At 44.8% G+C, this 27,956-nt stretch overlaps 1 protein-coding gene across 1 annotated transcript in view; it reads left to right on the top strand.

Annotated features, from left to right (window-relative positions):
- Positions 1-1,862: 1,862 nt before the first annotated feature.
- Positions 1,863-27,956, top strand: part of LOC311224060 (uncharacterized protein) — a gene marked incomplete at its 5' end in the record, with an annotated part of 32,890 nt that continues 6,796 nt past the window's right edge. Inside the window, 5 exons of the mRNA XM_084308872.1 lie at positions 1,863-2,043; positions 13,941-14,072; positions 24,623-24,647; positions 26,325-26,413; positions 27,214-27,278. Of these exons, the coding sequence (XP_084164998.1) occupies positions 1,863-2,043; positions 13,941-14,072; positions 24,623-24,647; positions 26,325-26,413; positions 27,214-27,278 (492 nt within the window). The remainder of the gene's footprint in view (positions 2,044-13,940; positions 14,073-24,622; positions 24,648-26,324; positions 26,414-27,213; positions 27,279-27,956) is intronic.

Here is a 27,956-nt window from a genome sequence, read left to right on the forward strand (position 1 = left end):
GACATGGTCAACACACATAGACACAGTAGTAAAGAAGGCGAAACAGCGCCTCTACCACCTGAGACAGTTAAGGAAGTTCAGAGTATCGGGGAAGATACTCCAGTCCTTCTACTCAGGAGCTGTAGAGAGCATCTTGACCGGAAACATCACTGCCTGGTATGGAAACAGCACGGCACAGGACAAGAAGGCCCTACAGAGTGTGGTGCGCTCAGCCGAGCGTACCACGGGTATTGCACTACCTCCCCTGCAGGTTCTATACAACAAGAGGTGCAAATCCAGAGCCTGCAGAATAATGAAAGACCCCCACCACCACAATAACAGCCTGTTTCAGCTGCTGAGGTCAGGCAGACGCCTGCGAACCCCAGCTACTAGGACAGAGAGGCTTAGGCTCAGCTTCTTCCCCCAGGCCATCAGAGTCTTGAACAATGAACATTGAGTACCACAGAACACTGAACTATCCACACATAAGCACACATGAGCACACACACGACATGCACGCTGTGCACGCTCACACACTAGCAGCCACTTTAACACTTTAACATGAGCGGGCACACACTCATGTCGCACACACCCACACTTATTGCCAAAAGGAAAGGCCACTTTAAATTAGTATTAGCAACAGTAACAGTGTATTGCACTACCAAAGCTACCTAGCATGTCCTATATGCTCTGTAAATAACTATGTACAAATACCGAGATGTCACACCATGTTACCTGTTACCTGTTATTGCACAATGTTTTTTGTATTGGATTCTATTATATGTTGTACCACTGTATTGCACATCGTTGCGGGCAAGACCACCCGCATTTCATTGTATACTCGTATGCCGTGACAAATAAAACTCTTGACTTGACTTGACTTGACTCTGTATCCCCCCCCCATGCTGCTTTGACACCTGAATTTCCCCAAGGGGTTTAATAAAGGATCATCTTATCTTATCTTATCTTATCTTACACAAAGGTTATAAAGAACCTACCCTGGGTACATAATGTTTATAAAGAACCTACCCATGGTATATAAACGTTATAAAGAAGCAAAACATTTAAACAATTGCATGTATTTCAAAGTATAATGCAGATCTACAAACACACACACACTTCAAACTAAAGTATTCAAAACGCACATCAACAGTGTATTTGCTTTTCATTCCAGAGAAGGGTGGCGTGGCTGTCTCCGGGGGCAACCGAACGGCTCTCAGAGGGAAGAGGGTTGTTTTTGAGTGTCAAGCTACAGGCTGGTATCCAAAACCAAGGCTGCTATGGCGGGTGAATGGAATGGAGGTAATAACAATAATAACTAGAAATGTGTGCTCAGTAGAATGCAAACTTCCACCAGGCGGCACGCCGGACACACAGACAGACACACACGCAGACAAACACAAAAACACTGACTGCTGTCCTTCCAGGAGTCATGGCCCCGGCCTGCTGTCAGCCTGTGTGCAACGTTTCATCCACCTCTGCCTTTTAGTTGGAGAGATATGCTGCACACACACACACACGCACGCACGCACGCACGCACGCACGCATGCACGCACGCACGCACACACACAACCGATCACCGATTCTGCCTGGTGGAGATAATAATCATCATAATCATCATCAACACCATTTTGCTATTTATTATGATATTTTCTGATCACAAGATTTTTATATTTACATTATACTTAAATTTTCCATCTGTGTACAAAATAACAGGGACTGCAACTCATTATGCAACTTATCAGAACAAACACAAAATTCATAAAATGATCACATTCCTTTGCACTTTGACTCCATATTAAAATCATAATACATTCTAAATACTGATGCATGAGACGTTCTCTCTACCCTGACTGGTGTCCTAATGCATTCTATCTGATCCCATGAACCACATGGAGGCGGGCCAGGCGGAATACAATGTCAGCAGTGAAGTGTCTGCGGATGGCCTCTTCTCTCTGACCAGTAACCTGAGTGTCCAGGCTGCAGAGAGCTCTCCTGTGGAGTGTCTGGCCTCTGTGTCCGCCCTGCCTGAACCCCTGGCCAGCAGCGTTCGGCTTACTGTGGGTGAGAGGGAGCACACGTAACAGTACATGTGTTAGGCTACACACATGCTAATGCACGCACGCCCACCATGCATAGGAATCACACAGTCAAACCATGCTTTTAAAAACATGTGAGTGTAAGGATATAGGTGTCGGCCATCCCGTTCAGTTTCCTTCTCTCTCTCTCTCTCTCTCTCTCTCTCTCTCTCTCTCTCTCTCTCTCTCTCTCTCTCTCTCTCTGGAGGCCTGCACCTCTGCTGTTAGTGTTGAATATACAGTAGGAGTGGAGCAGAAAGACATTACACGGTTGACACTACGGCTTGCATCACAACGTGAAGAGGAGCCGTGGTGGCAAAGCTCCGGTGTCCTCTTCCGCGCAAACGGAAGAAAAAAAGAAGCGCCTCGGTGCTCCTGAGTGCAGAGGGAATGCTCCCTCTTTGTACTTCTTTTTTTTTTAATCCTTTTTTCCCCTCCTTTTTCCTCTATTTTTCTCCCATCCCAATGTTAGTCGTTATGCCAATTCCCAATCCCTTTCCTGGTTGCGTGTATCGCTTCCGCAACTGTCACGTTTTAGACTCAAACATGAAAGTTGTAAAAGATACTTAAAGATATAAGAGATGAAACACTTTTGAAGGTATTTATTATAAACAGTTTAACATAAAAGTAAATCAGCAAGGTACAATTGAAATCTAGAGATTGTTACAACCGGCCGGTTGAGTATATTAAAGGAAATTATAAAAGTCAAGTCATTGTCTCAGTCCAGCATGTCTCGTCCGTGGAGACCAGTCCGTCTGTTCAGTCCAGTCAAAGCAGAGAAGTCGAAGTGAAGTCAAGTGAAGTGAAGTGAAGTCCCCCCTTGGCTCTGGGGGTGATCTTTATTAGCGATCCCATAGTTCAGTGTGTATGTGGTATCTCTCCTCAGTGCACATTGTGTGTTTTGTGTATTGGGCAGCCTGTATGTCCGGCGTGCATGAGTGCATGTATCGCACGTTAACGTGTAAGTAGGTGCGTGTGTGGGTCTAAGATAACGATCTGTGATTTAATGGAGACTGGTCTTCGTGACCACTGAATGACCCAGTCGTATTTCACCGGGCTTGTGACATCCCGGTAATTTATGTGATCCGGCCTTATCTAATGCCGGTCAGTACCAGGGTATGTGTGTGTGTGTAGGTGTGTGTATGTGCTTTGAGGGTGTGGATGTGTGTGTGTGTTGAGAGCAAGGGTGTGTGTGTGTGTGTGTAGGTTTGTGTGTGTGTGCTTGTGTGAGAGGAACGGTACCATGTACCAGGGGTCAGCCTGCAGGTCACTGATCTGTGAGTGGTCCTCTTGTCTGAGAGAGAGACGTAAAACCAGCTTTATATAGTGTAGTGATGGGAGAATGTCTCCGCTTATAAAATTACATGATACGTGTCATATTTCATCAGTCCCCCCTCTCCCTACCCACAGGTAGGGAGAAAATGAAATAGAAGGGGGACCTCAAGCAAAATCACCAACAAACAACCACATAACAAAAAACACACCCAACCGGCCGACCCACAAGAGTCAATAGAGAAATGGCACAATCATCAACCTCTCTACTGTTTTCATCAAACAGAGTCCTGCATGTGGCCAAAAAACCTCCCGAGACAAACGGCCCAGAATGTACGGCCAATAAAGAACACATGAATAATAACATGCTTAAAAACCATGACATAACTGGAGGATAAAAGGCACACATCGTCCCATAGTCCCGCTATTATGGTAACGGCCCTTGGCGCAGCTCACAGCACATCCGACTCACTGTGAGTTTGTCAAACATAACATAACAGCGTACAATAACAGTGCACAATAAAACATAACAGCGCATAATAACAACACAACAGCGTATAACAAAACATAATAGTGTATAACAAAACATAACAGTGGCGTAGGGCGCCAAAAGGCCCCCTAAAAAATTGAAAAATACAAAAGAAAAACGAAACTCCACCGCCGCCCGACGTCCGCGACGGATCACAGCTCTACATATCAGACTTGTACGCAACCTTGTGGAGTGTGACCACATACAATGGGGGCCCAGAGGAGAGAGATGAATTGGTGCGGATACAGAGAGATGAGAGAGAGAGTAGAATAGGAGACAGAACAGGCTAGAGGCCTATAACACGAGGCGCCTTCTCCCGGTACCAGGTACAGGAGAGTCCGTGACATCCGGTGAGGAGAGGCCAGGCACAGCCCCCCCCCCATTATCTGGATATCAACACGTGGCAACGGACAGCTCCACACTACCCACACAGTCAGTGGGGGATAAACGGGGGAGGAGGAGTAGAAGAAGGATGTCCTCCGAGACGACTGCCCCCCCCCCCCGGTAGAGTCCAGAGTCTTATGACAGGAGGGATCGCAGGTGGGCAGATGACCCAGAGGGGAAGAGAGTGGAGCGAACCGTTTACAGAGGAATAAACAAAAACTCATTGCCATAACCTTACAGAGGAATAAAAACAACAAAAAAATAAAGTAGTCCACTCTAACATTAAAATATGGAAATGATGCACGACACCCTCGCACAACGTACACCTTTGAAATATGGATAAGACAGATCAGACAGCTCAGCATTATTCTGCACAATATCAATCACATCTCAAGACGGTCCAATTTTGGTTCAGTCACATTTTGCATAATTTCAATCAATTCATACTTTCTCACCTACTATTCCAATACCCTCATTCCAATTAATTATTTCAGCCCAGTAATTTATCCAGTTGTCGAGTCCAATTCAGTTGCCCATTCCACACCCCGCAGGCCACCAGGCAGAGAGCGCCGAACGACATTCCAGCCTCGTCAGTCAGCCATCACCCCCAGAGGACACTGCACCACACCGAATTCAGGCCGAAGTCCTGTTGCCGGCCCCTCCCCCTCAATTCGGCCCCAGCCCTACATTTTCAGGTGATCATCGAGCGACAGCCCGCGATATCGACCGGGGCTTCCAGAACCCACCTCAAGGCAATTTCACCCCACGATCAGTTCCGTCACCACCGGCAGAGGTATTTGGAGAGGAGAAGGGCCTCGGTACGGTTCTCATCATGACCACAGCGTCCCCAAGGAAGTGGACGACAGCTGACCGTTCCCCCATCGCATCCTCTGTCGCTCAGCCACTCCCCAGTCTGGCAGCCCGTGGAGGAAACAAAAGCACACAAAATACCACAGCTTACTCGACAACCACAAGCCGTTTACAATCTATCCAGACACTCTTCATGAGAAAACCCATTGACTGAAACTCATACAAAATGTAAAGAACCACTTAACTCCAGGTTCCCAGTTCCGGCCCATCAGCGTCACCCTCCGTGCTTATTACACATATATTTCACAAATGAGAAGAAAAAAACAACAAGAAAGGAGAAAAATCAGAAACACATATTCCAACATAACACATTGCATAAACCCAAATCAAACCCCAAACAAAACACACCGTCCTATATCAGTGCATCCACAACGCAGATCTAACCATTGAGCATACAGTAGTCTACCGAGCATACAGTATTCCAATGAGTATATACATTCTAATGAGTATACAGTATTCTACCGAGTATATATATTCTAATGAGTATACAGTATTCTACTGAGTTATACAGCATTTTACAGACCAGGGGTATACACCAGCATGATTGATGGGTCACGGCCTCCCTAAAGGAGAGCAGGAAAAGGGGAGAAAAAGAAACACGCAACACATCCAGTCTCCCACCATAATCATAGAAACATGCAGTAATCGAACCAAGCATACGCTTCACACCCATACTCCAGGACACACATGTACCCCATGCACCCCCCAATAAACCATGACAAACAAAATTAGTTAATGTTTTAGTTGGAATCATAAACGCAGAACCATGCACCCACAGACAGACATGCACTTAGTATCGTATTTAGGCAAATACGAAATAGTGGCGGCTCCCTCCCTTTCTACCCTCAATCTCAGCCAATTCCAGTCTACACCCACTCCCCCTTAGGCCTAAGAGAGAGGGAACACAAGATAGATTAACGGGGATTGAGGGGGGGAAACGAAATCACCCTTCCTTCTCCTGCCCTATTTCGCAACATTCCTTCTTTAAAGAAAGCTAGGTCACGGATTGATATTGACACAAATCTCTCCGCGCCCATTGACTGTAGCTGAGCTATAATGCCTGACCTAGACGTAAGGCCTATAGCCCCCAGTGGGGCCGTGGGGTGTACGGCCAACGGGTGCAGGCGTCGATTAGTCCCTTCGGCACTGCTACCAGGAGCCATCGGAACGCCCAGGGGAATCTCCATAGCCACTCTTAACTTCTCCCAGAAAACAGGAGCAGCTAGCTAAAAATGCCTCAGCTTCCTCTTCCCACCCGGGACAGCTGTGTCCTCTGTGCTGAGTTTGAGAAGGGAGAGAGAGAGGAAGAGAGAGAGAGAGAGAGAGAGAGAGAGAGAGAGAGAGAGAGAGAGAGAGAGAGAGAGAGAGAGAGAGAGAGAGAGAGAGAGAGAGAGAGAGAGAGAGAGAGAGAGAGAGAGAGAGAGAGAGAGAGAGAGAGAGAGAGAGAGAGAGAGAGAGAGAGAGAGGGGGTGAAACCAGGACTCTGCAAGTATCCAAAGATTCATTTAAACTCGTGTAATTCTGCAGTTCAACAAGTCGAATCTCTTTGGAGTGAAGCTGGACAGCACTCTGTCTTAATCTCAGTATTTTAATTATCGTCTTTATTTCTCTTAAAAATGGGAAGAGCAATCGGTATTCCCAGGAGACGTACTCATGTCAGATAGAAGCGGTGACCTCTGCAAACTCCAGGCTGCCCCGAACTGGGCAGCACGGTTGGTACTATGGGCCGCTGACCAAGGTCCAATGTGAGCCGTATATGCATGCCCGCCTCTCTTGGCCTTGCTGCTTAAATTGGTCCTGAGCAGTAAAACTCCTGTTCCCATACATGAACCGATTGTGCAAAACTGTGCATGAGTATTACACTCAAGGTCCCAGTAGTAGGCAGCTCGAATTGCCAGGTCCTAAAACCAACGCTCTTAAGGGGATCTTTTAGTTGTAGAGCATTAACCCCTTGGAATAACCTGCCTCAAAACCTCCGCTGTATAGTAGATTCACTTTAAAAATACTCCCTAACGTATATAATATGTATGGGTGCATAATGTATACAGGCCTAATATGTGTTCCCATTATCCTCTATGCATTTTTAAAAGTTGTTTGCAACTCCGATCTGTGTTTTTTTTTTTTTTTTTTTGCTATAAACATATCCAGTCTTATATGGAGATCAAAACCGCTCTTAGAAGACAGACCTGCCTTCAGCATCAGAGACAGACCGAACATACAATACATTCATTAATATAAATTAATTAATGAATAAGTAATATACAAGGATTAATTTCTCATTAGAATTATGCCTAATTATTCAAACGGTAAACACACACGCGCGCGCATATGACTATAGGACCTTCTACAGCACGCCACAGTGACAGCAATCAGACGAGCTTCACATCTGTCAACAAAGAAACCATACTGCCGTAATTACTTCCGTCCTCAGAAGACTTATGACTAAAATACAACTTTCACATACCTATCCTATACGGCAAACCCTTCCTGTCTTTCCACCTCACGAGGCATCATAAGGCAACAGTCGCATTTAGAATCCAGACATCTGACGACAGAGCCACTTAGAATACGTGCAAGTGGAACAAATATCAACATTCTTGAACCCCATACACGCATGCTCGCGTCCTGTTGCGATGACGTGATTAAATCGTTTTATCAGTGAATCAAAGTTGCAAAGAAAATATATACCGAGACACTTAAGACCCACTAAAAACAAGTTCCACCAAAACAGCAACGTCCGCTGGATGTTGACTAACAACCATTCGATTTTACGAGTGTATATACACGTTGAGTTCCCATCACAGGGATAATAGCCAAATCTAAATTACAATTTTCGTCAAGAATAATAACACCTGTACTGTCCCCGTGGGGAATATGGGTTCATTGCGTTAGATGTACTTCCAACAATAAAACGCGCTAACCAATCAATGTGACCGCAGAGGCTATAGGCCTATATACTATGTCCATGATTATATTGACTAGATTGTCCATGATTTGGGAGCAATGCAAGGACGATATTCACTATGATTGTAAACATCCATACCAATCGCTCAGATATCCAGTCACGCCTTCTATCTACTTCCATAGGACCAAACGTGGAATGTATTAGCGTTCTAGCCCAGACCCCGTCTTCTCACTCGGGTGACGACACAAAACAGATCTTATGGTTATGATGTAAAACGAATATTACAGGCGCTGGACATTTTTAAGTCCCTTATCAAATCGTATCGGTCTTCTGGGGGCTGCTTTATGGTTTCATTGAAAGTAAACAAAGAAAGGTTTACATTGTGTCTTTTTTTAGCAGAACCACACAAAGAACACAGGCCATACTGTTATTACAAAGCATACAAAATATGTGGGAGACCCTGATGGAAACAAGACAAACGCCTTTCACAGGTCTGCATCCCCCCAACAATTGTACGTATTGAGCCGTACCGTATTGTACCCCTCCTGTAATCCGTCAAATAAAGTTCCCATTCACTCATTCATTCACCTGTCCACTTTTGTTCCTCCGCCACCGTGCACGCACGTAATTTCATTCAACCCGATCTCACCATCATGCAATATGTGTCTGGTACCATCTCTAAAAAACAAAGAATCGCAATAATAATCACTGTTCCTGGTGGACCCCAGGAAGACTACTAAAAATCAAATAATGGGTCAAATTCCTATAATTATGATTCACGGTCGCTCACTAATTCGCCGTTATATAGATAGCGAAACGCATGCTTTGTCTCGCATCGGAGCGTGGCGGCGCTGCAAGCACAAACCAAAACTCCACCTATTTATCAAATGAAAAAACACAAAACACCTCTGGTCCTCTTAATTTATAATAATCGCAGCATCCTTATCCCAATCCCAGTAACATAACGTTCTATGATTAGTGCAGTGACCGCTTGTCAATGTCACACACCCCCCATCCTGACAACGCGCCCGGCGCATATCGTTCTTCCCCGGGCCGGGTAATAAGACGTGGATGTCGGCTGAACCGAGCACATCGTCCGGGAGAAAACAACAGCCCGCGGTGGTTCTCCGTTGCCCCCGGCGCCGGCAGGAACATGCCTCGATCGAGCGCACGTTGCTCCAATAAAATAGGCGGCGCGTCCCAGTATTGTATGCTCTATATTCCAACATGTGCGTCTTCATCAATGCAGTCCTGTGTGAATTATGTGCGTGGTCCTGCAACATTACACATCTACTATATACCGCAAGCGGCACTAACAGTCCCCGCGCCTCGGACCAAAGAAATAATAATAATAAAAACAACAACATGATGATTATGATGAATTGAAAACGGGGGACCCTGATGCAAACAAGACGAAAGTCCTTCTCCCCCCTTTGTATGTCACGCAGTCCGCACACCGTGCGTGTAACTATAATCAGGCAATTCATTATAGAATGATGATCAGTGCGGCTGTACCCCACAATATGGTTAATCCGCATTAGAAAAGATAAAGCTTGCTGGTTCAACAGCATCTATAAGTGTGGTAATAACGCAGATATCGAGTGTATAATATTCCTGTGAATATGCGCGTGGTGCACGCCTCTGTATCCAACCAAAATTAAAACGATTGCTTCCAGCCCACGAGTCGCGCGTCCGTGGTGGCTGGTGGGCCAGCAGTGCGCATGGCGGTTTTCAGAGTGGTCGCGACGAGAAGTCAGGTACCCACGCCTCCTATATAGCACAATACAATAATATAATACCCGCTCCTACAACTGCTCATATAGCATAACATAACAATATAATATAACATAACACCCGCCTATCGTTAATGAACTAGATACATCCATCTAATCGTCAATGCATAGTCTGAAACTGCAATGCGAAGAGGGTTCAATCGTTTCTGGTTCCACAGACCCGCTCCCTCGCGCGGCCGCTTCGAAGGTTCAAAAGTCCGCTGAACCAGTACCCCTCCTCGCAGAGCAGGACATGGCCCCCCTACCACCAGTACACTAATTTCAATATAATACACCATTCCCTACTACTCAACACTCAAAATTTAAGAAGCCTGTACAATACAATATTCAACATTAAAATACAGAAATGAAACATCGGTATAACATAAATCAAACGCTAACCACATTCATGGGTTCACCGTAGCTCATAACTTTTTCAATTGACTTAAGCTTATTTCGTGGCCAGGATTGCAGCTGGCTGACGCAATCAGGAGACTAAACAGGACTAATTAAGGCCGATCAACCTTAACCGTAACCCATTCGTAATTCCAACGCACTTCAGCCCTACACAATCCCATGGTTTGTCTACTCAACCACTCCGGCCATACTCAAGCCCCTGTACACTGTGGCTCTAACTTAAACAAACAACCCTAACTTAAATAAAATGGGTCATTCTAACCTATGACAGTACTTATTGCCTTTCAGAGAAGGACTTACCATTCAACACAAACAACAACAACAACAGCAGAGGGGGGGAAAAAGGACAGAATATAAAACACACTGCTTTTCATCGAGCACATCCACACAATCAAACCCTTATTGCTCTAACTTGGCAATTTGACTAAGCTTATCTTGAAGACTTGGATTGCAGTCGACTGATGCAAATGAGACACTATCCCAGGACTAAGAAAAGGCCGATCGCTCCTTTAATCGTAATATGGGCGTAATTCTCCCGCATTTCAGACCTGCAATCCACTTTATGTCTATACTCAATAACTGATTACCCTTAACTTAAATAAATGGGTTGGTTCTAGCCTAGTGTAGAGAAGGAAAAAAAAAGAGAGAGTGGTGAGTGGGAAAAAAAATTAAATAAAAAAGTTCTAGTTATAAATTGCACCTTGCAAATATCCATTTCAACAACACAATTCAATGGGTTTTACTTTTATTTTTAGCCACCTATTTACAAGACAATAATTGAGAATGCATCCACTCATAACGGCTGTTTTAACTATGCAGATTTCGACTTTTGCGTAACAGGCTTATCTGCTTACCTTTGAAAGTGGATCCTCTGTCTGAGTGGATGTCTTCCAGTCAATATCGTCCGTAAATAGCTAGGTCGGTAAGTCTGATTGAATGCCCACCAGGAACGCCAAATTGTCACGTTTTAGACTCAAACATGAAAGTTGTAAAAGATACTTAAAGATATAAGAGATGAAACACTTTTGAAGGTATTTATTATAAACAGTTTAACATAAAAGTAAATCAGCAAGGTACAATTGAAATCTAGAGATTGTTACAACCGGCCGGTTGAGTATATTAAAGGAAATTATAAAAGTCAAGTCATTGTCTCAGTCCAGCATGTCTCGTCCGTGGAGACCAGTCCGTCTGTTCAGTCCAGTCAAAGCAGAGAAGTCGAAGTGAAGTCAAGTGAAGTGAAGTGAAGTCCCCCCTTGGCTCTGGGGGTGATCTTTATTAGCGATCCCATAGTTCAGTGTGTATGTGGTATCTCTCCTCAGTGCACATTGTGTGTTTTGTGTATTGGGCAGCCTGTATGTCCGGCGTGCATGAGTGCATGTATCGCACGTTAACGTGTAAGTAGGTGCGTGTGTGGGTCTAAGATAACGATCTGTGATTTAATGGAGACTGGTCTTCGTGACCACTGAATGACCCAGTCGTATTTCACCGGGCTTGTGACATCCCGGTAATTTATGTGATCCGGCCTTATCTAATGCCGGTCAGTACCAGGGTATGTGTGTGTGTGTAGGTGTGTGTATGTGCTTTGAGGGTGTGGATGTGTGTGTGTGTTGAGAGCAAGGGTGTGTGTGTGTGTGTGTAGGTTTGTGTGTGTGTGCTTGTGTGAGAGGAACGGTACCATGTACCAGGGGTCAGCCTGCAGGTCACTGATCTGTGAGTGGTCCTCTTGTCTGAGAGAGAGACGTAAAACCAGCTTTATATAGTGTAGTGATGGGAGAATGTCTCCGCTTATAAAATTACATGATACGTGTCATATTTCATCACAACGGAATTCGGTTTCCGGGTTCCTCTGATTGGCCGCGACCCCCACGTGACCAGCCCCCCTATCCAACGCTCTGCCGTGCTTGCTTCCTCAATTTATACGCATGGAAGTATTGACTGAATGAATGAATGAATGAATGAATGACTGAATGAATGAAAACTTTATTTAACAGATTGCAGAATGGGTACAATACAGTACGGCTCAATACACACAATTGTTAAGGGGATGCAGACCTGAGAAAGACGTTTGTCTTGTTTACATCAGGGTCCCCCATTTTCAATTCATATAGAACGACGCGATATTTTATTTGTTTGTCAATCATGACAAACCAATTACATAATCCAACATATGTGTAAAGGCACAACATATTCCAGTTAACGGTATCTTTTTTTAATGATTTGTTACGGCGCAATCAATACTTCCATGCATTCGGGATCTCCATGTTTGGGGGTATTCATCAGACAAATCGGATGCAGGGATTCGGCTCCCATCAGTCGGGCAAGAACTGCGGGTTTTCAGCCTCTCCCCTCTCTCCTGGAGCTTAAGGGGGAGCTTAGTACGCCTGCCGCGGAGGAGGTGGCTACAACATCAACACACAGTGACTACATGCAGTCACTGTGTGTTGGCGTAGCCAGCGGGTAAATCGCGATTTTTTTATTTGTTTGTCATGACAAACCAATTACATAATCCAACATATGTGTAAAGGCACAACATATTCCAGTTAACGGTATATTTTTTTAATGATTTGTTACGGCGTAGTCGTTCTATATGAATTGAAAATGGGGGACCCTGATGTAAACAAGACAAACGTCTTTCTCAGGTCTGCATCCCCTTAACAATTGTGTGTATTGAGCCATACTGTATTGTACCCATTCTGCAATCTGTTAAATAAAGTTTTCATTCATTCATTCATTCATTCATTCATTCATTCAGTCAATACTTCCATGCGTATAAATTGAGGAAGCGAGCGAGTCCGCGGCCGCTCTCTGCCGCGTGCGGCAGCGGCAGAGCAGTGGATAGGGGGGCGGGTCACGTGGGGGTCGCGGCCAATCAGAGGAACCAGGAAACCGAATTCCGTTGCGGAAGCGATACACGCTTCCTGGTCGCTGCGCACCTACCCCCTACAGTCGGTCTGGGAGAGTGGAGACTATCACATGCTTCCATCGACACATGTGTAGCCAATCAACCGCTTCTTTTCACCTGGCAGCGCGGACTCTCACTGAGAGGGTGTAACGTGTGGAAGGATCACACTACCCCCCTTAGATCGTTTCCTCGCTGAGCAGGCGCACCGACCGAACTGTATGAGTCACTGTTTACAACGACCAGGACCCACCCACCAGCTTTCCCACCCCTAACACTGCCAATTGTGTTGTATGAACGACCAGCCAAGCTGGTAGCAACACCGAGAGCTGGGCTCAAACCCAGCATCTCCTGCGTTAGTGGCGAGTGCCTTGCCCACTGCGCCACTTAGCCGCCCCCCCACTTTGTACTTCTAACTATTAATGGCAGGCGTCTCTGTCCATCTGTCTGTCTGTGTGTCTGTACGGTGTCCATCGATTCTCTCGAGATCCGCGCATCCGATGAACCGCTGTATCGCCGAGCAGGCGCAGCGTGGAGTAGTGCAAAGTCGATCGGATGAGTGGCTCTCGAGAAAACCGCACCGCGGGGTCGAGCACATTGGCTCGTTCTGAACGGGCACTGCGCTATAGCTTACAGTACATCGTCTTGAAATCCATTCAAAACAGCCAAATCATTCGGTCTCTCCTGCCCACTACTGAAGCTATTCATACAGAAACCTGAAGAAGCAACTGTACACAGTACGTCTACGTATTTGTGATTGAATTGCGGTATATTCCAACTGCCATGTCTCAGCGTTTCCTCTCTCAGTAGCAGTGACACCACCTTCCTCTCTCAGTAGCAGAGGTGTTGCGGGAGGAAGACGACTGCACTGTCCTGCTGGCAGCAACAGCCGCCCTGTCCGCTGTCCTCCTGCTGCTGCTGCTCTGCGTCGGCCTCGTCCTCTGCTACAGACGGAGGAGACAAACGAGTAGGCACCTTTCTTTTCTTCCTTTACCCCTCAGTGAAGAAATGTCCGCCTCCTCCAACCCCTGTGCCTCTGAGTGATTAAATTATAATGAAGAAGTTAGGTGGTCGCACGGCACACTAGCCCCATACTGGCCTTGAACAAGGGCATGCAGCTTTCTTTTTTTTTTTCTTTTTATTCCAAGGCAGAACTTGGACTGTCAGCAGAACGCTTGAGTTGTGAGGAGCTTGTTTAAGCTGGGTTACCCTCCCTCCCACCTGCACTGGAGCTGAGCACGCTACATAGAAGGACACACGTCAAGGGGACCAGCGGAGAGATGCATAGATTCATCACACGACAAATGACTAGTGTGGTGGAACTGATGCCATTTATGCTCACAGACAGATCTCCATGGTTAATGGGGTGTAGTAACCATGATACAAGGGTGGGGTTAGGAGGGTTAGGGTTAGACCAGATGGGTTGTAGTAACCATGATACAAGGGTGGGGGTTAGGAGGGTTAGGGTATATACCGTATATATATGTTTGTTCTTGACTTGTATGTGTCTGTCCACTGCTGTCTGTACATACCTATATAATCCTTTTTGCACATCTGTAGACATCATATCATATCTATATCTGTACATATCCCTTACCTACTCTTACTAGTTACGCTGCTGGCTAGTATGAGAATTATCATAGTGTCTTTATACCTGTATCACTGTACATAATAATATTACAACTCTGTACATACACCTGACTAGCACTATACTCAGTAGTACTCATTTATATAGTTTATACCCAGTTTAATCACCTGTACATTGTACATTACTATTGCACTTTACTGTTATATTTACACTCTGGTTGGATGCCAAACCTCTTTTTGTTGTACTGTACTTGTGCTGTATGAATTTGAATCAATCTAATCTAATCTAATCTAATCTAATCTAATCTAATCTAATATAAATCTAATATAATCTAACCAAGTGGGGTGTAGTAACCATGACACAATGGTGTGGGTTAGGAGGGCAGGGAGACACAGAGGTTGATGGGTCTACAAGATACACTACGCGACCAAGGTACCCATGTACATGTCAAAATACTTCCCAAAGGTCAGTGAATACCACGATCACAACACCAGAGGGAGCTCCACAAATCATGTAAAACCCAGATTCGGATCAAACAAGGGACTAAACACGTTTCGCAATTATGCCACATCAATGTGGAACGCCCTGCCTAAAGCTGTAAAGGAATGTGAATCACTACCCACCTTCAAAAACACTCTCAAAAAACACCTACGTGAGACTGCAATTCGAAACTGGCCCCTACAAATGTCCTAACCTAGTTGTACAGTAAATGACCAAGTAAGGCTTTGTCAATATTCAAATGTACAGTGTAAAATGTGTGTGTGTCCCCTTCCCAACCCCCCCCCCCCCCCCCCCCCACCTCCAATGTACAGCCCTCACCCAACCCACCCAACCCCACCCCACCCAACCAACCTCCTCCAATGTACAGTTTCTATGCCAAATGTATATACACTCCTTTTCTGGACACTTTTGTATCACAAACAGTACTGTATTTGCAAATCTGATATGTCATAAATGTATAGATGTAGCAGTACTGTCTATCTGTATGTCATGTATGTCATATATGTTATGATGAATTGAAAATGGGGGACCCTGATGTAAACAAGTCGAAAGTCTTTCTCTGGTCTGCATCCCCTTAACAATTGTATGTATTGAGCTGTACTGTACTGTACCCATTCTGCAATCTGTTAATAAACTTTTCAATCAATCAATCAATGGGAGGGGAGGGGGATAAAACCCCCACACTAGTCAAGACAATTAGTAGACTAACTTTACTAGCCTCTATTCAAAATGTGACCAGTGCAGCCCTGCAAAACTGCAGGGGCTAAATTGAAACGTGCTGCTTTACATTACTTGAGCATGCATCACCGCTCCTGAGACGCCTCACCGGGCAGCACGCTGCTGATTCTGCACGTTCTGTTGAGTAACACGAAGACAGCAGCTCAGCGGCAGTTTCTATGATGGAGCTGGTGTGGTTGTGAAGACTCACTAAAAACGTTGCATCTCATACGGAGGTGTCATGATCGGGGCTTACGGTGGGGCTTGAGGTCCAATGAGGTTAAAGGAACACGCCAACATTTGGGGAAATTGGCTTACCGTCTTCTCCAGAGAGAGACAAGAAGATAAATACCAGGTTCCTCTCTGTGCGTTCAGTAGAAAGCTATCTGGCTGCATGTTAGCCTAGCTTAGCACAATGAATGGAAGCGGACATGGCCAGTTAGCCTTCAGGAGAGGTGTTAGTTGGACAATGCCATGTCCGCTTCCATTCATTGTGCTAAGCTAGTCTAACGTGCAGCCAGATAGTTTTCTACTGAACACACAGAGAGGAAACTGGTATCTATCTTCTTGTCACTCTCTGGAGAAGACAATAAGCTAATTTCCCAAAATGTTGGCGTGTTCCTTTAAGAGTAGGGTTGATAAGGTAGGGGCAGGTTTATACACGAGATGTCAGGTTTTTAGAGAGTCCCATAGTGTTGGGGGTTAGTCTCATCTTTAATGTGTGAAAAAATGTATGTTGTTTTGACATAATCAAACTGAAGTTGTCCGATATTATCGCATTAAAATGTAATATCGGAAATATATTTTTTTTAATTACATTTTATTTTACTTTATTTTATTTTATTTATATAACCTTTATTTACCCAGGCAAGCAAGTAAGAACAAATTCTTATTTTATTTATTGTCAAAAGTATGCATAATGTTGTGTTGATTCCACGACAAGAGATATAATGTTTGTCTGAAATTATTCCGTTTTTTTGGGGGGGAAACCCCGCATATATCGGTATTGGTTGATATCGGTATCGGAAATTAAGAATTGGACAATATTGGTATATCGGATATCGGTAAAAAAGCCAATATTGAACATCCCTAAACTGAACCCTTTCATCTTGCATTAGACATTATGTGGCAAGACAGTTTCAAAACAAGTCTTGTTGGCATTTACACTAACAGAGGTGTTCCAGGGGTGGCCTCACTGTCTTGGGAAGCTGTCAACTTCCCCAGACCTGTGATTAACGCAGCAGCTGGGAGGTGGTATGTCAGGCAGAGATGTTACAGAGAGAAGACTTGTTGGGGAGCCATCTCCGTTGGGGTCGTTGTTCTGGTGCGAAAGGGAGGGAGAGGCCTGTTTGTGTGCGATAACAGGAAGTGGCCCTGAGTTACACATTTAGAACTCGCTGATGTAATCCCTGTGACTGATCCGGGACCAGTGCAAATTATGGCCACGGTTTGGGGCTCAGATTATATTACGGCAGGTGTGTGCCCTCTCTCGTCCTGCAACTGATTCTTCTTCTAATTTGGTATCACCTCCTCCAGAGATCCGTTCTGAGGTGTCTGAGGAAGGCACACAGCATTGTCAAGGACACCTCTTATCCCAATCATGGACTGTTTGCCCTCCTCCCCTTCGGGGGACGCTACAGGAACCTCCGCTCCAAGTCAAGCAGACTCAGGAACAGCTTATTTCCCTCAGCTGTCATCTCCTTGAACTCTGTGCCACATTTACAGCCCCCCCCCCCCCCCCCCCCCCCCACCCCGAACCATATAAACTCTGAACTCTGACTCCATTGTGTACACACTGGCTCTGTTACCCATACTTATACTGTAGATCTTTATATCTGTATCACTGTACATATTAATCTTACAACTGTACAGACATCTGATTAGCACTCCACCCAGTAGTACTAATTTATATATTTTATATAGAGTTTAATCACCTGTACATTGTATATTACTATTGCACTTTACTGTTACATTTGCACTCTGGTTGGATGCCAAACTTCTTTTCGTTGTACTGCAGGCCTACTTGTGCTGTATGATGACAATACATTTGAATCTAATATAATCTAATCTCCACCACCATTTGGTGTCTGACACCTTCACATCTGTACTGTAAACATCTTTGAAGACATCATATAAACATCATCACGTTTCATAATGACTAGAATAGAATCTCCAAGTCAACATAGCTCTGCTTCAATCTGGCACGCCTCCAAGTCAACATCGCTCTGCTTCAATCTGGCACGCCTCCAAGTCAACATCGCTCTGCTTCAATCTGGCACGCCTCCAAGTCAACATAGCTCTGCTTCAATCTGGCACGCCTCCAAGTCAACATAGCTCTGCTTCAATCTGGCACGCCTCCAAGTCAACATCGCTCTGCTTCAATCTGGCACGCCTCCAAGTCAACATCGCTCTGCTTCAATCTGGCACGCCTCCAAGTCAACATAGCTCTGCTTCAATCTGGCACGCCTCCAAGTCAACATAGCTCTGCTTCAATCTGGCACGCCTCCAAGTCAACATCGCTCTGCTTCAATCTGGCACGCCTCCAAGTCAACATAGCTCTGCTTCAATCTGGCACGCCTCCAAGTCAACATCGCTCTGCTTCAATCTGGCACGCCTCCAAGTCAACATAGCTCTGCTTCAATCTGGCACGCCTCCAAGTCAACATCGCTCTGCTTCAATCTGGCACGCCTCCAAGTCAACATCGCTCTGCTTCAATCTGGCACGCCTCCAAGTCAACATAGCTCTGCTTCAATCTGGTCATTGAGGAAATAGGGATTATTATCACTTTAATAACTCTGGACCTATATAAAGACAGAATAAATTTCTCTTCCTGTGAAAATAGCAGTTTATACTATACTCCTGGGGCAGTCACCATCTACAGCATTGTTCCAGTGTTATAGTGAGCCAGTATTTAGATTGTGACCCGGGGGACCATCTGCATCATTGTTCCAGTCACATAGTGAGCCAGTATTTAGATTGTGGCCAGGGGGACCATCTGCATCATTGTTCCAGTGTTATAGTGAGCCAGTATTTAGATTGTGACCAGGGGGACCATCTACAGCATTGTTCCAGTGTTATAGTGAGCCAGTATTTAGATTGTGACCCGGGGGACCATCTGCATCATTGTTCCAGTCACATAGTGAGCCAGTATTTAGATTGTGACCAGGGGGACCATCTGCATCATTGTTCCAGTGTTATAGTGAGCCAGTATTTAGATTGTGACCAGGGGGACCATCTACAGCATTGTTCCAGTGTTATAGTGAGCCAGTATTTAGATTGTGGCCAGGGGGACCATCTGCATCATTGTTCCAGTGTTATAGTGAGCCAGTATTTAGATTGTGACCAGGGGGACCATCTGCATCATTGTTCCAGTCACATAGTGAGCCAGTATTTAGATTGTGACCAGGGGGACCATCTGCATCATTGTTCCAGTCACATAGTGAACCAGTATTTAGATTGTGACCAGGGGGACCATCTGCATCATTGTTCCAGTGTTATAGTGAGCCAGTATTTAGATTGTGACCCGGGGGACCATCTGCATCATTGTTCCAGTGTTATAGTGAGCCAGTATTTAGATTTTGACCTAGGGGACCATCTGCATCATTGTTCCAGTGTTATAGTGAGCCAGTATTTAGATTGTGACCAGGGGGACCATCTACAGCATTGTTCCAGTCACATAGTGAGCCAGTATTTAGATTTTGACCTAGGGGACCATCTGCATCATTGTTCCAGTGTTATAGTGAGCCAGTATTTAGATCGTGACCCGGGGGACCATCTGCATCATTGTTCCAGTCACATAGTGAGCCAGTATTTAGATTGTGACCCGGGGGACCATCTGCATCATTGTTCCAGTGTTATAGTGAGCCAGTATTTAGATTGTGACCAGGGGGACCATCTACAGCATTGTTCCTGTTATGGTTTGATACCGACCCCAAACGCACGACACAAGAGAGTAGGAATTCAGAGTTGCCAAATACGAGGGCTTGTTTATTTGATACTAAATATAAAGAGTACAGGAAAGGCAAGTCAACAAGACAGGTACATAGGACAAGGGGCAAAGTTCTGCTGCTCTGCAGCTTCTCCCGTGATGGTAGTCTTGGGGATAGCAGGTGTTGACGTCTGAACCGCTCTGCAGAATTCTCTCGGCAGAATCTCAGATGTGTTGCGAGACCGAGAGAGGGAGAGAGGGAACGAGTCAACACAGTGCAGTTTGAACGAGCAGGAGAACAGGGTGAACAATTCTTCGTGTAATTTAAACACAGTGAGCACAATTCCAAAACAGCCCAAGTGAATCTCTTCGTGTAATACACACAGTGAGCAAAACTCCAAACACAGTCCCAGTGAATATCTTCGTGTAATGTACACACCGTTAGCAAAAATCCAAACACAGTCCCAGTGAATATCTTCGTGTAATATACACACAGTTAGTGAAGTCCAAAACAATCCAATAGTGAAATAATATCTTCGGTGTGAGCAACACACAGAGGGAGATGGAAGGTCCCAAAAATATTATCCCATAAGGGAACAAGCAAAAATAGAAAAGCTGGGTGAGTGACTGTCTGACAAAAGGTGGTAGTCTTCAGTGTAATAGTTACACACGAAAAACGGAATAGATCAAGACAGTCAATAAAAACTCACCCAGACGTAATGCGTAATGGTGCTGGAACAAACAGCGGAGCGAGGGCGCGCCACGGGAACAGGTGTCCAAGGGAAGGCTTCTTGGAAATTCCTGGAGATAGCACAAGGAGCAAAAGCAGCAGCAGCAGCAACACGGGGAAATGCAACCAGAGAAAAATCAAGACGATCCAACAAACTTAGAGTGGAGAAACGGGGTATAAATAATAAGGGATCGATTGATTGAAAGGCAGTGACAGCTGGGGAATGTGATTGAAAAGCGTGCGGTCCTGAGAGAACCAATCAGCGACGTCTCTGATGACGTCACTGGGGAGAAACGTGTGAATGAGGGAATTGAAATAATTAACAGAAAAACAAATGAAAACAGAGCGAGGGTGGTTAAAGGAACAGAACGAGTGAGAGAGCAAGGACAGAAACCTCACAGTTCCAGTCACATAGTGAGCCAGTATTTAGATTTTGACCTAGGGGACCATCTGCATCATTGTTCCAGTGTTATAGTGAGCCAGTATTTAGATTGTGACCAGGGGGACCATCTACAGCATTGTTCCAGTCACATAGTGAGCCAGTATTTAGATTTTGACCTAGGGGACCATCTGCATCATTGTTCCAGTGTTATAGTGAGCCAGTATTTAGATTGTGACCAGGGGGACCATCTACAGCATTGTTCCAGTCACATAGTGAGCCAGTATTTAGATTGTGACCAGGGGGACCATCTACAGCATTGTTCCAGTCACATAGTGAACCAGTATTTAGATTGTGACCAGGGGGACCATCTGCATCATTGTTCCAGTGTTATAGTGAGCCAGTATTTAGATTGTGGCCAGGGGGACCATCTGCATCATTGTTCCAGTGTTATAGTGAGCCAGTATTTAGATTGTGGCCAGGGGGACCATCTGCATCATTGTTCCAGTGTTATAGTGAGCCAGTATTTAGATTGTGGCCAGGGGGACCATGGGCTACGAAAGATATGCTGTGTGATAAAACTCATTAACAATCAGCTCCACCTTTCACTGTCAAATTTAAAAGTGACCTGAGGCCACGTCATTAGTGTAGGACCCAAACCTAATAAAACCAGTCATTTACAGCTTCCATATTGCTGTAGATGCAGTATGCATATGCAATGATCGTAAGGTTATCCTATAACCCTAGTTATATGAATACTGGCTGAGCGTCTCGCTCTGCCATACTGAGATATCATTATCTCCAGCACTTACTGTGCCCACGGAAACCAAACACATGCACCCACTTGCACGTGACCACGCCACTACCCTGCGTGCCTCTATAACAGGCAGGAAGTGGTCACGCTTTCACCCTTCCAAGTTCGAATTCCATACGCGGAGAACATCCAAGGGACCTCAGGGCGCTGAAGAGCGAGACGCTCAGCCAGTATTCATATAACTAGGGTTATAGGATAACCTTACGTTATATTATCATACTGGCCAATCGCGTCTCGCTCTGCCATACTGAGATACAGGGCAGAGCGGATGCGTGGCCACGTCAAATGCACCCCCTGAGGGCCCGTAAGCCCCTGCCAGGGAGGAGGGGAGTCCCGTCCACCCACCCGTCCTAACGAAGGGGGGGAGGCAGTCAACTACAACCAAAGTGCGAAAAAGGGGAACCAGGCACCCCCGAACGCACAGCCGCAAGCGGGACCACGTGTGACACAGCACTCCACGGCCCCGCAGCCAAAGGGAACAAATCAGAGCCCTGTGTCCCGTAGTGTAGCGGGGGGGAGTAACCGGAGAGTGTGCTAGACACAGATAGATTGGCAACGTTTTTTTAGGGTGTGCCCATCTAATATAGCCAATCCCTCGGCCGCCGAGGCTGTCGGCCTTGTGATCACCTGTTTTCTTTGTGTCCAGGGTATCTCAGGCGGGGGAAACATGGCCGCTGGCCGGGGGCCTCGCCGCAAGCCGCTGGCGAGGCCGTGCTCTCACCTCTGGCTGCGTGGTGTGGGGCGGCGTGGAGCCAAGGTCAAATACCGCCCGCGCCTCCGTGGACAGACCAAGGTCCACCCGCGGAGAGGGGAGCCCTGAGGAGGAGACCCCTCCCCTCCTCAAGGGGAGATTGCTCCAACCAAAGATGCCTGTGAACAACCGTTGACAGCATCCTAGCCCTCCCTGCGGTTATAGCTCGCGGCTGGGTCAAAAGCTGAATAACCTCAAAACCTTGCGCGATGGTTTTGACGTCGGCTGGCCCTAAGGCCCCACCACCGACACCATTTTTGACAGAAAAAACAGCCAATTAAGCAATGTTGTTAGTTGCTGCTAAATTCTGTACCACGGCGGTATAAGCTTCATCAGCCCACCAGCCACCTGCCGGGCCGAATCGCCTCTTGGCGTTGGCCTGGCGGGATACCGTTCCACCATGTCAGGGCGAAGGACCGCCGCCCCTGTGCCTCAAATAGATTCGCTATCAGCTCTATCTTTAATCTTTCAAAATGTTCAGTTGCTATCGCTATTAGCTCTATCTTTAATTTTTCAATATGTACAGTTGCTATTGCATGCACTCATCTGTGTTCCACTACGCACATGAGTGCATGCTTACCAACTGTCCGTCTGCAACACTACTATCACCAACATCTAAGAAGGGAGATCCCCCCTTGAATGGCCCTTCTAAGGTTTCTCTCCTCCACACTGCCTGTGGAGCTTTTTTCCCTATTGTTAGGTTTTAGTGAGTTTTCCTTACCTTCGCGTGGGGCATGTCTGGGAGTGCTTGCATTCTTTCATTTATTTGCATTCATCTAAAAATGTTTGGACCTTATGGTGTTCTTGTTCTGTTCTTGACTTATTGTTATGTTTTCTTCTTGACTTGTTTAAAGAAGATCTGTACGGCCCATGGGGACATTAACGTGTGTTGTCGGGCCCTATAAATAAATTTGATTTGATTTGATTTGATTTGATTCACTAAGCACGGAACACCAGTGGCGGCTGCTGACCAAAGTCTATTACTAGTGAAGCACTGCTTCACTAGTAGTCATGCAATAACCTCCACTGCGGAACCTCTGTGCACCCGTAAGGGATAAATGAATGAATGAACGAAAACTTTATTAACATATTGCAGAATGGGCTAGCCCAATACACACAATTGTTAAGGGGATGCAGACCAGAGAAAACGTTAGTCCTGTCTACATCAGGGTCCCCCATTTTCAATTCATAGATTCACAAATGCACACCTGCCCTGAGCCCCGTCGTCAGCCCATCCTGAATTTCCCCAAGGGGATCAATAAAGGAATATCTTATCTTATCTTATCCACCCATGTAAACGGTAAATAAGCCTCAGCTAAACCCCCAACATTAGATACCGATTGACCGTCAGCATGAATGGTTAAGAGGAGGGAAGAGTGAAGACAACCCCGGCGGGGCACATGGGAAATGGCGCCCCAAACATCTTAGCATTAGCATCAGCTGCGCGTGCTAGGATACTTGAAAAAACATCCAACAGTGAGTCATGATGACCACGTTTATCCAAATATCCCGCCCCCCGCGCCAATACATCGCCCGGTCGTCTCACGAGACAACGAGCAGTATTAAACATGCCAGTACCAATGTCTGCCAGCGCAGGTCCTACCTGAGTGCGACATGGCTCGACTGCCAAGAGTCGTGCGAAGTCCATCGGTCCGCTGTCAAGCGACGAGGAAAAAACACAGGATAGGACCGCCGTGCTGTCTGGACGTGCCGAGAAGGATCCGGGGGCTGGCGTACTTCTGGCGAAAGCCCAACATTGCGTAATTTCTCCCTACATTTCATAACAAAGTTCCACCAGTTTGAAAGTGCATATGAGCTGCTTCCGCGTTTGGAAAAGAATGAGGAAGGGTGAAAGCGTGACCACTTCCTGCCTGTTATAGAGGCACGCAGGGGAGTGGCGTGGTCACGTGCAAGTGGGTACATGTGTTTGGTTTCCATGGGCACAGTAAGTGCTGGAGATAATGATATCTCAGTATGGCAGAGCGAGACACGATTGGCCAGTATGATAATATAACCTGTGTTCTATGCCGCAAGAATATTAAAACTAGTGAACGATGTCTCTTTATAGTTTATGCAGTTGATGTCCTTTTGTTGTTTTTTACCTTACAGAATCGAGCCAACAGGAAGTGATGCGGTAAGATCCAAAAACCTCTTGTTCTGCTCAGAGTTAGATTTTCTTTATTCTTTTATTATTCAAGCTGATAAATGAGGTTCAAACAGCAGCTCTGACTTCTTAAAGGGAAAATCCACCCTAAAATACAATCCACATGTTATTTCTATAATAATACATAGCTCCGTTTCGTCTCTCCTTAAGTGATGATGTCATCAAGAGATAAATCCTAGAGCTGCTCATAGACAGTGAATAGTGGATCAACTCCTAGGACTCTATGGTACCCATGGCATGGGCACATTTTCTGATTCCGAGTTAGAAGCTCTTTATAAAATGTTGGCTCAAACAAACATTCTGTGTGCAAGTCGGTCACTAATTCAATGTTAATGGAACACCAAAAACACTTGCATATAACCCATATAACTGTATGATAGCATAGCATGTACAATAACGTATAATATATACTGTATATACCGTATATATATTATATATATTTATTCTTACCATATATATATATCTATCCACATCTCTCTGTACATACCTGATTACCTGCATATAGTCCTTTTTACATATCTGTAGATACTATATCTATATCTGTACATACAGTATCCCTTACCTACTCTTACTAGTTATGCTGCTGGCCAGTATGACTTACTACCATAGTGTCTTTATACCTGTATCACTGTAGCCTACATATTAATACTACAACTATGTACATACATCTGATTATCACTATACTCAGTAATACCCAATTTTATACCCAGTTTAATCACCTGTACATTGTATATTACTATTGCACTTTACTATTACATTTGCACTCTGGTTGAATGCCAAACTTATTTACGTTGTACTGTACAAATCTAATCTAATGTAATTTAATCTAATCTAATCTAAAAATGTGTCACTTGATGTCACCACAAAGTCTTGATGATCTGGTTTCCATTTTAGGGAGAAAGTTGTCTATGTTTATAGATGTTGACTTAACTATCCAAGATCATTAGAATAGCACAATGTAAATTCTGTTTTAGGGTGGATGTCCCTTTTTAAGAGCATGCGGCTAACCAGCCGTGAAATGAACCAAGGAAACATTTGCAAAAGATATACAGACTCTTACAGTCCCATTCAATCCACTCAGAATTCCATTAGTGCTTTACTCAAGCTAATGCGAGGACTCAGCATAAATCTTGGTTAAAAACACACTGTATATCTTATTTCCGAGATAATTATTTCTGAGAGAATTACAAGAGAATTACATTTTTATAGTTCTTCCATTATAAAATAGAATTAAAGACAAGGGTTCAGAGTTGCATGCATTAAGCAGCCATTACATTTTGTAACAACCCAATTAAGATTAGAATTTTCATTTGAGACGTAGATATATACTGTATTATACATTTTATTCGTCAGCGTTTTTAATGCTGTTAACATACATTTTATGGCTTCTTCGTTGAAAGTGAGAGCTGAGTTGCTGGCTCCTAATAAAATCTGAATAACGATGATGGCATTCATTTCTACCTTGCCGTTCATCAAGTCTCAAAGTGTCTTTATGACAAACACAATGCACCATCTCCTGACCTACTGCATTTGTGAGGGAATAATATTTGCTGCTCACAAGAGCATTGCCTCTGTACAAGGTGGTTGTGCATTTTCCTGGGTAAAGGTTATCCGCTCAGTTGGACTGTTCCTTTGGGGGTTCCACAGGTTTGACCAATCAGAGAGTGGGAGAAGCTCTGTTGCCGAGGCGACGGGTGGTAAGGTCAACCTGGGATACTCCATTGAGGGCCTCAGAGGTGAGAGAATGACGTACATAATTCCTCCTGGTCAAGACAAAGTCGTTCCAACACCTGATATTTACCTAAGGTGTAAATAAGACAGCAGTCTTATCTAAATATGTAAGAGAGCTTTGCTCAGTTTGACTGAATGTATTACATTTGACTAAAATAACTGAATGGACTGCAACGTTAGTGTGTAAATACTAGGCCTAGGTTACTCGTAAAAATATATATGATTGCTTAAATAACCTTTTTAACTTTACAAGTGTTTAACTACTGTATAATAATATACAACGTCATGCCAGGAAAGATATAAGTAGGTAATGAGTTGACCTATAGCTATTTATTTAATGAGATGCAACAACAAGTAACACTTCTATTCCAAAGCAGTCAGAACTGAGAAATATTGTCTTAAATTACATATTTAAATTACTTGTCCAGCCCCAGACACTCCCAACAGCCTCAAAAGACACAAAGCGCAAATCAAGATATACCAACCGTCCCTCATATTTCAACCAGGGTCAGAATCAATTCACTTTCACTTCATTGAATTGATTAATTTTCTTTCAAATTCAAATACTGGAAATGTATTTGCATCAAACGCTTACAGTATATCATCCCACCCAACGACAAGTACATGAGAATGAATGTTCCACCAGCAGCTAAATAAGAGTCACATTTTGAATTGACCCCACAGCCCTGTTTTCAACCAAGCATATTGATGTAACGTTAATGTTGAGGTCTGCTGCTGTGAGTCACTCTGTGGCTGAGTGGTGCTGGGGTCAGGTCGGGGTAAACTGCTGTTGCTCACTCTGCAGATGCCGGCCACAATGACCTCATCAAGGAAGCCCACGGCCAGACGGACTCCGTTAGCGGCCGCAAGGTAAGAGGAGAGAGGACGGGAGAGAGAGAGAGAGAGAGAGGACGGAGGAGAGAGAGAGAGAGAGAGAGAGAGAGAGAGAGAGAGAGAGAGAGAGAGAGAGAGAGAGAGAGAGAGAGAGAGAGAGAGAGAGAGAGAGAGAGAGAGAGAGAGAGAGAGAGAGAGAGAGAGACTGAATAATGTAGGCGGTCAGTCATGTGGTCCGTCACTCTGTGGCCTGGGTTTCTGACACCTCCTGCCATATTGATGAGAACAGGAGGGCAACTGCACCGCTACGCAGTGTATGGGGAACCAATCCTGCCATATTATGGAAACATACAATGAATAAATAAATGCAGAAATAAATGATTAAATACAAAATAAATGGAAAAATTAAATAAAATGTATATTATTTTTGCATTTCACATTTCTTTATGTATTAATAATACATACATTTATTTATCTATTTATTTTAATATTTCTACTGTTATTAATTCATGTATTTCAAATTGTTTACGTTATTTATCTATTGATTTTCACATTCCTTCATTTCCACATTTCCGTATTTATAGATTTACCTGTTTGTGAGACAACTCAACATCTCTATATCTCCGCTAGGGAGACGGATAGAGATGAGCAGCGGCATGTTTTTTTTTTTAGGTAAATCCACAGAGGGGACCCGCTACCCCACAGCCGCTTGTT

The sequence above is a fragment of the Notolepis coatsorum genome, assembly GCF_963971535.1.
Source record: "Notolepis coatsorum genome assembly, chromosome: 1".
NCBI lineage: Eukaryota > Metazoa > Chordata > Actinopteri > Aulopiformes > Paralepididae > Notolepis > Notolepis coatsorum.